This window comes from Dendroctonus ponderosae, unplaced genomic scaffold, assembly GCF_020466585.1.
Source record: "Dendroctonus ponderosae isolate FM_Combo_2020 unplaced genomic scaffold, Dpon_F_20191213v2 Dpon_F_20191213_1, whole genome shotgun sequence".
Lineage (NCBI taxonomy): Eukaryota > Metazoa > Arthropoda > Insecta > Coleoptera > Curculionidae > Dendroctonus > Dendroctonus ponderosae.
In genome coordinates, this window is record NW_026017110.1 from 41,823,338 (window position 1) to 41,836,875 (window position 13,538).

Genomic DNA, 13,538 nt, shown 5'->3' on the forward strand with positions numbered 1-13,538 from the left:
CCAGGATCTGATGGAACAGTAAGAGTGATCAAAATTAAAACTAAAAATGGAATATTTACAAGGTCAGCAACTAAAGTCAGTCCTCTACCGTTTGAATCGGATTCTCGAATTCTTCTGAATAGCGGTTGAAGCTGCTACTTCAAGAGGGGGAGAATGTTGGGAAATGAGTAAATAAGATCTGGTTGTCTCTCCTGCCAACCACATAAGTTAGTCTAGGGGGCGATGTGAGAATTAGTTTCTTATTTTAAGTTGTATTTGTTTCTAGTAACTAAGGGAATTGAAAAAGGAAAACAAACAAGACGTGTGTAGAAATAACGTTCTGAGCAATACACATTTTAATTTTGCCGACAATCGGGTTTTAATTCGTCGGTTGGGTGCATTCATATACTTAAGTCGGTGTTGGGAGTGCCATCTCAGATAGGGACGCGCACGAAGAAGAAAATAATACAAAAATACAATCCACTTAAACATTCATCGACAACCACTATGTGTCGATAGTTCGCGCATCTAAACTAACCTCCTTTTTTGTATATTAGGCTAATCTGTGATATGTTCATCGCTTTAAGGATTTCCGATATAGCTATACATTTCCGGTTTAGAATTGGAAAATGTTTGTGTAATCTTTCGGTGGCATATTGGAGGAGCTCTCCCGGCATCTTTTCCGGTCCCGGAGACTTTTCAACTCTTTGCACACATTTCTGACTTCCCCTATTGTTATTCTGAGAGCTGATTAGGTGACGTTAGTATTATCTGCGTTGTTCCATGCGTTTATATCTTTGAATTCCTGACTATTTTCCGTGAGTAGTTCTTAAAACTACTGTTCCAATTCTTGTGGTTTAATTGGTGACATTTCAATTTATTCAACAGTCAATTGTACAGAAACTCAATAAATTTGGCCTCTTTTTTCCCAAACATCGTTTTTCTTTTCATTTATTTTCCTTCCCACCAGTGCTTGTACTTATTTATATTCTGATAGATCTTCTGGTTGCCTTGTGTTCAGGTATTTTTGATATTTTTGTTTCTTCTTTCCTATCATTTCTTCAATAATTCTGTTATTAGTTATAACTACCAACAATGACTGGTGAAATTGTGTTTGTGATTCATGTACTTATGTGCTGATTTATGTACTACTTTCATTCTCAAGATGATTCTGAACGACATTACCTTTGTAGAGAACTCTTTTTAAGAGTCTCTATACTAAACTCGGACTAGTACCGTCCCTAATTTAGATATAGACTATTCTTAGCAAACGCGGATTTAAATTCGTTGCTAGAAGCTTGTGGTCTTTATGTAAATCCCCCGTACATTTTAATGTTCTGCAACATAATGAAATCATATAATCACTGTTGATCACAATAGGATTCTTAGGCTACTATATAAAGCAATTAAATAACAAACATATTCTTGATTCCGTTGTTAATATCTACAAGTCACAAACGAAACCATGTTGAATTGGCTCTTCTTGTGAGAGCACATTAATAATTGAGAAACGCTTCTAGTAAGATATAGAAATCTGTTAGTTTAAATAAATGAATTGCTTTTGTAATAGTGTGTAATTGTTAGGTCCTTTTTTAACCCCTCAAATAGAAAATTGGATCTAACGATTTCTGCTGTTAATTCTTCATCAGAGCTTTCGTCAACTAATGGACATTTGATACTTCCGCCATTCATTGGCAAACTTCCACAAATAATAACATTTTCTTTCACTCAATATGTACTAGCAATTGGTGTAAAAATTATGTTTTTTTAATTCCAGTACTCAAAACTGATTTGTCAAGTCTACTGTGGTTAATTGCTGTAAATCTCTTAACTTTTTGCCATGTCTTGTATGGAGAAATTATTTAACTATGTGAGTTTGATAGAAAGTAAATTAATCGATTCCAATTTTGTATGGCACTGAATAAAAAATAAAATATCTTCTCTAAAGAGCTCCAATATGACCTATGATGCCATTTGAAAACAATAGCTGGGGTCGCTGAGAATTAATGCTATCATCGCAAGTAGAACAGTAATTTCAATAGTTATGTGCTTCAGCATTTTAGTAAAAATTGCTCAAAAAAAATATAATAAATTTTCGGTGGAACATTTGAATAACTGTATGAACAAAAATTAAATCTCTTGGTTTTTTTTCATTTTATTACGTTTAATTTTTTCTAAAAACCAGAGTTTTTTAAATATTGTGTTCATTTCATATCGTTTCTCGAATGAAAACAAGTACTTGTTTCACATACAGCTTGATTCAAAATTGGCGTCATTTCTCTGGAGGTGTTGTCTGAGGAGGCCTTCGGAATACAGAGAAAATAGTAAAAAAAATTAAATGTTTTTAAAAACTGACATATTTGCAAAAACCTAGATCAGAAGGATGGCAACAATATTTTTCAAGGTAATCTGCTTAATTGACATTTCGTAAATTCCTGTTCCTTACGTAATTATGAAAACTCCGGTGACTATGGATAAACATGAAGCAAAGAAAATAAGAGACAATAACATACGTTGAGGTTGTGGGTCCCTGTATACGCTTAAAAGGAATGACACCAATTTTTAATCACCCTGTATGCTATATAAACTTATATGATAACATACAAGTTATTAGGTTACAGTTGTTGTACAAATTATACTCCCTGCAAGCAATTTTAAATGATAGATAGAATATCCTGGTGCTATAAGATGGTTACTGCTTGCTCGACTGTCTTAGTCGAGCTAAAATTGGCGCAAAATATTTTGTCGTTCTCCTTGCCCCTGATGGACAAATTATTACAAATTTCACACAGTTCCACACAGTTTAGAAAGTTTCTCTTAGCAAACACTCAGAATTGTGCAAAAATCGCGATCTGAAAGGAACTAACTCCTATTTATTTACTGAGCCCATCACTAAAAACTAAACACATTCGTAAATTATTTCTTAAAACGTTTTCGAACGAAGTAAAAGTGATCGCAATTGAACAGATGATAGCGATAAGTAGAAATTAAGACCGTTTTGAGTTTTATAGAAACAACTTGATGAACTTTTGAAGAAAGTCCACATCAAGTACTTAATATTTAAAGAAGGATATCTCAACAATCTTATCAAAATCCCTACACCAGTGTTTTGCACCAGTATATAATAAGATAATACAGAAAACGTGTGCAATAATGTATCAAGCCAATTGATTGCAGGATGGTGCAACCATTTTAAGATTTTAAAATTGAAGATATGTTATACTGATATTCTCTTAAATAACAAACAAACTTACAACAATTTTTTCGCATGTTTCCCAATCATCATCTGAGTCCGACTCATCGGAGCTAAAATCGCTGCTGAAGTAGCACTCTCCTGACCCATATTTGGTAAAGTAATGAACAACTGCAAACTATATATAAATGATTAAAAAATATTTCGTTTTATTATGCATGCTCTATTTCAATCTGTATTAGGAAAATTTGCACTAGTCAGTAACACTAGAACTTCCCTGAGCTTAAAGAGAGTTACAAAAATATTTTATTTTATCTATGTAGTACTTTTAAATCTACTTCCAAATGTGCGATTAATAAAATAATTCTGTGCTTTTGGGATGACTGGCGATGTGCAAAGTTAATAGCTAATTCGACATACACGTGGAAACTTGACAAGCAATTAAGCTTAGCGAAGGAAGCTCATTTGAGGAACAATTTAAATAACACTAAATTTTTTTTTTCTTTTTTTTAGTTTTCTTCAGTTTATCCAGATCTTAGATTTTGCTTTACCACATGAAAACTTGTGTATATTTACTTTCACTCTTACAACTGTTAACTATTATTAACTAAGCAGATCCTCAACTTTTAAGACTTCTCTAATATCAGGAAGGTTTTATCAACAGCATTTCCATAATTAATTACCTTTGCCCCCCTATGTATCTCCACCTTGACGGGAGTTATATGGACGGTGGGATAACTATTAGTAGGGACATCCTAGTCTAACAGACCAAGGGAGAAAGAGCAGACTCAGAGGGATACCCGGTTCTGCGAGGATAGAGGTTGAGTAAAGTTGAGCCATTTTACACTCGCAAAACAACTAAGATACCCAAAAACATGCCTCGAAACTCGGACGGATCCAAAAGTAGACAAAAACAGCAGCGGAAATGACACTGAATTTTGGAACTTTGACACTGATGTTTGGGCGACTATAATGCCATTCATTGAATTTTCATGTATGGCTTTCATTCCATTTAATTTACGGTCCTTTTGTTGCATTAAATTAAGTATTTAAATTAGATAGCAAGTCAAAAGGATCACGTGACCAGGTCACTATAACACCTCCAAATTCTCACGATATAGTGCTCGCCAAGAGATGCAAGGCTGGAGGAAAGCTCAGCCAATAGCGACTAACTTTGAGGTAACACGCGCACCTCATTGTATCAGCCTTAACCACACATGCGGGGGTCTGTGTGGGTGGACCCTTCCCTAGCTTCTCGTGGGAATTATGGGGAGTAAAACACCACTATAAAATACCGACGGGACATCCTCAGAAGAACCGTCGGGCTCCGCAGCTGGCAAAGTACCGAAGGGTGGTAAAAAAACTCTCGGGGGCCGCCAGGCGGAAAAACCACCACAACTGTGCTAGATAGACCCTCGGGGAACCAGCACATCCCAAAAAGCTGCCATGACAGTGACGCAAAAGCGACACCGGTCAGATTGCAGCACACCCAACAAGCCAGCACCTGGGCGACTGTGTGTGGGAACGTCCTTATAGGAAGGGACCACACAAGTCGTGCAAGGTTGCGGTTTCCGGGATTAAGATGGCCATAGCGGCGGTCAGATATCCTTAGAAGAACTTTTCTACTCAGCAGGGAGAACTCATAGTCACCTGCTTGCATAATCGATTAGCTGCAGCCGGGGATGAATAAAAGACCAGGTCATGCGTCGTACCCACCTCAAGATTCTTCTAGGATTCATTGAATACACAGGGATAATGAGGGAGTAAAATACGAGGGCACAGTAGGGCAGAAAAGACCGCGATAAATACGAGGGCACAGTAGGCCAAACAGCACCTCGGACGTGAGGAAAAGGTTTTAGTGGGTAAACAGCTAGGCTGGAGTCCCACACAGCCCAGAGCGCCAGATCATCAGCTTTGGGTATGCGTAAGAGAGCATTTCCAAACCTCACCAAAAAAATAAAATAATATCAATCAGTTCTTAAGTAGGTATTTTGGCAGCATACCACCGCTGAGCGTTTTAGCTTTGCTGCCAAAGCTAGTGGCGCTTCACCGAATCTACCCTTCGGGCTTTGCACACGACCACGCAAAATACATGCTCAAGTGAAAACTTTTTTTGAATTTTTTTCTCTTATTAAAATTTCAACTTGAGTTATTATCTATTGCGCGTTGTACCAGCTGGCTGTTATGCCTTAGGTCTTTTCGAGTTTCCTTGTTTATTGTTCAGCACAACTCCGTAAACAGTGTCTCCCTGTCCCTCTCTCAGATTTTTACAGGGGACGTTAAAAAAATATAACAAATTTCTTTAAAAACGATTTCCAGAGGGCCTTCCTACGGAGATACTGACCTCTAAAACAGCCACCTAAGAATATATTTTAAAATTATTTTTTTCAAACAAGAATCAAGGTTCAAGCATTGTGGAGAACGCATAAATCTACAATTTGTCGATGTAGGGAGTGCATAATATCGGAAAGGGCCCATGTTGAACCTATATAGAAAATTGTTACATAAAATGCCAATAAAAATATTTTTCCTCGAAAAACGTCCAACCAAAATCAAGAGTGCCTTTTTTTTAGTTTAAGGTTTAGAGCTATATAAATACATTATATAGGTAGCTCGTAAAGGATAAAAAAATTAACTATTATTGTGCTCCACCTAGTCCATACCTGGCAAACCGAAATACTGAAAATGTTTTCATGAGCCCTTCTTAAGAGCAATGATGTACTATTCATTGTATGAAAAGATAATTAAATTGCTTGAAGAATTCTAAAAGATATTTAAAAAAAATCGATTCTCAGGTGGCTCCTTTAGAGTCCCGTATCTCCATAAGGGGGCCCTCTGGAATTTTTTTCATAGCGACTTGTCATGTTTCCGAAAGCATGCCCACATATTCGGGGACACCCTGTATTTGTTGAAATCTCTATTTGTTCTTCTTCTCTGACTTGGAAGCTCCAAAGTTTTAGGGCTGAACTTAAAATTTATTGGCTTTGGTCTCGAGCAGACCAAGGGCAGTCTCAGACAGGTCTTCTTTGTTGCTACTAGGATACTATTACCAATTGTTGCCGATAGTTGGTTCAGGTCCAATTTTTCTAGGATGATCAACGGTTGAAATTTGGCTTCTATGGCTGCTAGATATTTTCGTAGTTGGTAAGTCTTCTTTTCCACAAGCTTTCTCTGGTCAACTTTAGCGTTTTACAATATTAATTACAATATCTGCTAGAACCTATATGTGGTAGTGACCACCTGGTCACAGGAACAGGTTTAAAAGTCAACAGGAAGTATCCTGTATTTAAATTATTCAGCACGTCTACGTTCACGCATATTTTGCCTGTTAGAAATTTTATAGTTGATCTCATTTCTAACTTGGCCATCCGAACATCTCCAGGCATAGTTAGATTATGATTTTTAAATATCTATTAATATTTCTTTTGTCAGGCAATGACCGTTTCGGAATACTGGCATTGTTTTACATTAAGTAGTACTACTTTTCTTTTGATTTACTTTTTTAAAATTATTGTTGCTTGGTTAACACAAATTATTTTTCTTTAGGCACCGGACCAACTTTTAATGTTTTTAAACATTATTACTAAAAGTCTCTAGTTACCTACTAACTTTGCATTTCCCAGCTGGATAAATTCAAGGCATCTCTAATTTTTTTGGTGTAGGTGTACTTAAAAAGATATATACGTTTACCTGAATTATAGTAGCAAAAATAAAAGAAAACGATAGAAAAACAAAATAATCTAATGCTGTAGGGTATGAAACTTTTGGTAGATCCTTTCGTGCTTCCAGTCCGAGGAACGTCATTGTTAAAACGGTCGTTATACCTACATATGGAATACGTTATTATTCGAAACAAAAATACGGAGGTTACTAATAAAACTTACCAAGAGAAACTCTGTCAGCCGTTGCTTCCCTGTTAAGCCAAAACGACACCCATGAAAGGACAACTAAAAGAACACATGGACCATAAACTTGTATAAGGAAGTTGCCCATATGTCTTTGTAGATGGAAACTCACTAAAAGCATTGAGTATTCATCTAAAATAAAAATTCGATAAGCATTTCGATAAAGCGTTCTGTGCCTTTCAATTTTTCTATGAAAATTGCTGGCAAAGCTTAGGTAATAACAGTTGCATTAAATTAGCAGTTGCCGACATTTAATATTGTATTGCATCCCATACAAATATTTAGCTCCAACTTCCACTTCACTATCAGCAATTAAGCAGACAATGAAATCACCGGTTAATGGCATGACTTCTGTAATACAAATACTCTTGATTTGCTTTAATTTGAAATTCAGTAAACGTTTATTATTTGATGGGAGCTTTTCAATATCAACTTCAATTGATGATCGGCAATTCGATAAATTAGAAGCACGATTACATTTAAAATGTGAACGAAAATAGGTTATAATAAAAATATTTTGTTTGTCTGTAGTCAGCTTAAATAAGAGTTTTGGTAATCAATTTCGAAACGTTTCGAATGTAACTAGTTTCACTCTAGAAACTGTTGAAAAACATTAGACAATTCCATAACTTTTAAACACCCACCTAAATGCGAATTCAGGTTACTCGGTACTTTTGATATGGAGTTTTTAAAACTCCCAAAAACAGCATACGATTGGTTTCCTGCGGGAGTATCGATAAGATCGAACTGTGAGAGTTTCATATCTTCTGCTATTGCCACTTGTCGAGCGTTATTCCACCGATAAATAACATCCTTTTTTGTATATCCAACTGAAACAATAATTCAATTTTGGTAATGCGTTGTCAATATTATATTATATTGACGCGCAAACTTTTGAAATTAGCTTTAAAATATTGATTTGAGTTGCTTCTTAATAATAAACTAATTACTATCATTAATTGCTTAGACAAGGTGATTTAAAAGGATCAGTTTCGTTTTCCAAGTCGACGTTGTCTGTAGGGGTAACAAGCAAATACATACAGTTGCAGTGTTGACAAACTTGACAAGTATTTGCGGTTTGATTTTATTTATGTGTCTCTCAATTCCATGATATTATCTTTGATTAGATGAATGAGTTTGCAATTGAAAGTCTACGTTTAATCGTTTTCTTGCGGTCAAAATACTTGTTAATGCCAAATTTTGTTGGTCACAAATATCTATTTTCAATGGAAATTTTGTTTTAAGTTTGTAACACAAAATTTTGGATCTGTATTTTTAGAGCATTAAAAAACCATTAACTTGTACTTGCAAAACTTATACAGAGTGATTCACCGTCGATGGCGGATTAAACGTTTAAGGATAATGCGATGCACGATCTATCTGCAAATTTGTACAACGAAGTCATCGGATATGCTCTATCGGCCTAAATTACTTTCAGAAATGCAAAGGTGTCGCTTATACCAAAAAGTACACACAACTTTGATATATTAAATGAGACACCCTGGATATTATTGCACGGTTAGATTGTCTATATATTATTATTTTTGCATAACGATTCCTATATCTATCTAAAGCGGTTTCCCAAAAAATTAAATAAAATTTATTATTTTTAATCAAAACGTAGCCCCAAAGAATATACCTGGAAATTTAAAATTGTGGTACTGGGTTAGGAAAACCCTGTTTGAGTACGGCGTACAGGAATTTGTGTCAAATTATAATAATCCAGGATGTCTTGAAAATACTGACCTTTCGGCAAGAGATACAAACTGTTCCAATTACATGTTTTCAAATAGAACATCCTGTATATTAGTTAAATTACGGAAAGACTGTTAAATTCCCTGTGAAACGATATATCATGTTTCTATACCTAAAGTGTGAAATTTTCGAAATAAATGGACATTTTTACAAAAATCCGATTATGTCGACGTATTTACCAAAATAGCCATAAAATGTCATAATAGTTGAAGATTTTGCAAGGATTGCTGTGATGACACCAAAACTCCGATAGGAGATGCACTATGAGAAGAACAATAAATTTTCAGCGTAGCTAGTAAAAATCCAAATTTGAAGTTAAGGTCACTTAAGCGTGTAAATCCTGTCTTTCACCATCCTTTCTTATTGGAGGCGATCAAGAACGCTTTACATAACGCGAGAAATTTCACTTTCTCCGAAGATAAACATTTCTAGCCAATTCTCCGGGCATTTTGTGGCGTCTTCTTACACGTATTGTTGTATCAGTATCCCATTGTTCACAAAGAACTTGCCTTTCTATTGCCTCTTCACAAATTTTGTCTCAAATTTCGGCTAGTTCAGTCTCTAATAATTCAAAATCTTGGAATGCTTCTCTAAAATTCATTCTAGGATCTAGTAATCTGGCCTCATCATCATCATCAGCCCCTCGACGAAGCCTCCTCAAGTGTCTTACATTTTTCTCTATCTTGCGCCGTTCCAATCGGGCTGGCGGTCTCCCTACACTTCTCTTGTCATCTCGAGGTCTCCATTCCAGCAATTTCTTCGACCATCTCCCGTCCCTTGCTCTAGCCACATGTCCATCACACCGCCATTTCAGCCTTGTAATTCCTTCTATTATGTCTTGCACTCCCGTTCTGCGTCTTAAATCCTCATTTCGGACTCTGTCCCTCAGGCTCACACCTATCAGTGCAATCTCCATTTTTCTTTGTGCTACCTGTAATTTTGCAAAGGTTGCCCTTGTCAGTGTGAGAGTTTCTGCTTCGTATGTGAGCACCGGTAGTATATATGTGTTAAAAGTTTTAGGTTTTAGACTGATCAGCATATCACTTTTAAGGACGTTTCGTAGCTGTCCAAAAGCAGCCCATCCCAGGGAGATTCTGCTTTGAGCTTGTTCGTCTGGTTATCCTTGCCGATACTGATTTAATGACACAGATACACATACTTTTCTGCTGTTTCTATGTTTGTCCCGTTTGTAGTTAATTTTGTTTTATTAAAGTTTATTCTAAGACCCACTTTTTTGCCGCTGCGTGTTCTCTTAACACATCTCCTATTTTTCCTAAATCGTCTGAGATCATAACTGTGTCATCAACGAATCTGAGATTACTGAGATATTCTCCATGGATGTTAATTCCCTTGTCCTCCCATTCAAGAGATTCTACAGCATATTCTAATACAGCACTGAAAAGTTTCGGCGACATGGTTTCGCCTTGTCTTACTCCGCGTTTTAGATTTATTTAAGTAATCTGACCTACCTACACACGATGAATCCCCATTAAGATTTGATGCCGGAAATGAACTAAAGTTATAAAACTTAAAGTTAGTATATTTTGCAACAGAAGCTTCCCTTCTGGTGTCACTTTTAGTGGTGGTGTCCTCTGCAAATTTTTCTAATATTTCCCTTATATTCTTCAGCCTATCGGCGATAACGCTAACCGCTTGTATTCTGGCGCTCCATCGTGTTTCAGATTCACGTTTGACGGTTTTTGCTAAAGCATTTTTCAATACTTCCCATCGTAACGTTGAACGTTAGAAAAATAGATATAGATATATGTTTTCAATTATTCCAAAACACGTCACAACGATTGGATCTTGTTTAGCTGCTGTAACTTCTACTAAATTCAATGAAAGGTTATCACAATTTACAAATAATGCCTCATGATTGTTTTCCATTATTATTTGTTGAACTCCAGATATATGAGAAAACTCGCTTAAAGTTTGATTTAGACTATTAGTGTTCCTTTTCTTCCTCTTTGCTTACAAATTAACATTGACTGTATTACACTGACACTAAAATACATATTTTAGATTTTATCAATTATAATAAAAATAAAAATTATCCAGCAATGTTTCGTTTTGCCGACGATTTGACGTCCCTTTACGAGTAGCGCTCGGGGCACGACTCCACCTCTTGCCCACCCCTCGCTACGCCATTGATTATTGACTTGAATCAGTTGATACTCACCAAAAAAATCTATCACAACATTTATACCTTTGGCGCCACAGAAGACCTTTCACAAAATCGCTTTGTTTGCTGACGACACTTGCGTTTATTACACATCTAAAAACTACAAAAGAACAAATATTAACCATAAATATACATGGACAGGACCATGTTGGACCAACAGCAAGAAGCAACCACATCCGAAAATTCATATCCAGTAAATATCAAACATTCAAATTCATATTTTCAACCACTACAAACCAACCATGAGGAAAACTTTCAGCCGTCATCAATTTTTATAATTAATTACACTTTCCCTCTCACTCGCTTTCCTAAAGATCCAGTATCCAGTAGAAAAACCAACCTAAATGGGTTTACGTCCAACAGTGAAAATAGCAAATGTGGGTAAGAGGCTCTATTAAATATCTACAGCACGAAATTTGGTGATAGTGTGAGCACCCGGAGCAACTTTACCTTAAAGTTCAGAACAATGCGGGGTAGCGAGACAGAACTAAAATCTTATCGACGAAAAAAATTACTGAAATTACTAAGAAGCTTTGAAAAATAGAAATATTTATTAAATAAATAGTTTGTCGGAAACAGTTGAGTTTGAACTCAAAAATAAAAAAAGGTGAATCTGATTAATTAGGCAAATCTTTTGAAAGTTTGCCTTTTCTTATATTGTTATAGGAGAACGAATAAATCAATATCAACTTTTCTTATCTAATGTTTGATAGTAACATGATGACAATTTTGCAACTTATAAAAATTCCTGCGACTTTGTGGACATACTCAAGACTCTTATCTCCTACGGCATTATGACCTTATTCTTATAGAAACTCAATTTATCATCTTGAAAGCTCTCTATATAAGATAACGTGGTTTTGACATCGTAGGCTCTATTTCATTATAACTTCTATTTCGCTTTTTATGCATTGCGATTAATTTTAGTAACATACAGAATGTATGTAAAGCTTTCTTGTAAAATACACATGCTAGTTAAAGAAGAGGCTATAATGAAATCATTGCAATATATTTAAGTATTTTTTAAACAAAATTAGTATCTAATTTCACACTAAAATGTGAATTAAGTTTTATGAGATTAAAAAATACTTAACTGCTTTCGTGGAAGCCATTTTTCATGCAATTCGTAATAACCCTTAATTCGATATTGTTCAGCATGCTATCAATCATGTTGCCGAATCTTTTCAGATATTCCATCATATTCGCTACGGAATAATAGATTCATACAGCAAAGAAAATTTCCAAGAAATGCGACATTACCAAAGTCTCTTTGTTTGACTGTGCCATATTTCTGTAGGAATTTTTCAGACTGATGTTAAAAATCATTATACACAATATCTATTTATAACACGTAATTAACTTGCAGAGAAAATAGAAAAAGAAACAACCGGATAAATATTTGTTTGCATCATTATTCAGCTTATTGAAACTTTTAGCAGTTAATAAAGCAATTTCATTGAATGCAATGTTATCTGTTGTAGAAACTTACTGATAGATTAGCAGCATGGCCAAAAAATAATTTATTTTGATCATTTTGTTCAAATCAAGTTACAATTTGCCATGAGTGGTTTATAACAAATTGTTTAGATTGCAAACGTTTTATAATAATACTGTACCGTGGATGGCCGAGTATCAAACTCTTTCTTCTGCTTCCAACTTTTATTCAACTCGGTATCACTTTAACTACGGAACAGGAACAAACTAACTTCAAAATCACCGTCAACTTCACAAACAATAACAATAACAGGCGGAAAACTCGCTCTTCCGACTCCTGGAGTTTAACCTCTTCTGCACTCCGACGCTGCTGTCACTTCACTCCCCTGTCTGGTTCTCCTCGTCGCTTATATGGTTTTGTCCAGGTAACCCAGATAGTTCTCGAAATCTCCAGAACAGGTGCGAAACTTCCCGCTTGTCAGTGTCATATTTGACAGTAAATGGGGCCCAAATGGGGCTCCCATTTACTGAAATACCATGAATTTCGATCCCCCATTCCAAACGTGAGTACCCCAGGCCATTTCCGTTACACTGCCCCCCTTCTAAACCCTGATCGCCCCGATTAGGTAATTCCTGGATCATGGTTATATCTGGCCAAACAAATGTGGACAACGTTAAATTTTGCTTGAGGGCTTTTCTGATTGCTCATTCGCTGGTGTTCACTTGGCGCACCACGTTGTCCATCCATTGCATCAGCGTCCTCACCAGGTTGAAGAAATTGAACAGATCGCCAGTATCGGCCAGTTTTCCTTTACGCTGATCGCAAACCATTTGCAAACTGGCCCACGCAGACACTTCTTGTTCTCTATTTGTGATCTCTTTAGCTCCATCGCCCGCATAGCTGGGTCGAAGCTTTGTCCGATTCCTCTTGGATCTGTTGCGCTTGGTTCTGAAGCGTCCGTAGGTCTTGCATGAAGTTCTGATGTTTGCGCTGCAGCGTTGAAACAGAACCAGCATCTCGGCCCAGTTCGTCCGACATGGCAACCTGCTTCTCCAAAATGCGACTGAGTACATCCTTGCAGTCGTGGAA

The 13,538-nt window shown here is 36.2% G+C and overlaps 1 protein-coding gene and 1 long non-coding RNA gene across 2 annotated transcripts in view; both read right to left on the reverse strand.

Moving 5' to 3' along the window:
* LOC125503823 overlaps window positions 1–3,446 on the reverse strand; it is an 11,883-nt gene extending 8,437 nt beyond the window's left edge. Inside the window, exon 1 of the long non-coding RNA XR_007281083.1 lies at window positions 3,234–3,446. This is a non-coding gene — a long non-coding RNA (uncharacterized LOC125503823). The remainder of the gene's footprint in view (window positions 1–3,233) is intronic.
* A 3,351-nt stretch (window positions 3,447–6,797) lies between these two features.
* The window catches only part of LOC109538793 (gamma-aminobutyric acid receptor alpha-like), a 16,246-nt gene continuing 9,505 nt past the window's right edge, over window positions 6,798–13,538 (reverse strand). Inside the window, exons 3-5 of the mRNA XM_048666442.1 lie at window positions 7,722–7,907; window positions 7,057–7,209; window positions 6,798–6,996 (exon numbers count right to left, since the gene is read on the reverse strand). Coding sequence (XP_048522399.1) covers window positions 6,806–6,996; window positions 7,057–7,209; window positions 7,722–7,907 — 530 coding nt within the window. The 3' untranslated portion in view covers window positions 6,798–6,805. The remainder of the gene's footprint in view (window positions 6,997–7,056; window positions 7,210–7,721; window positions 7,908–13,538) is intronic.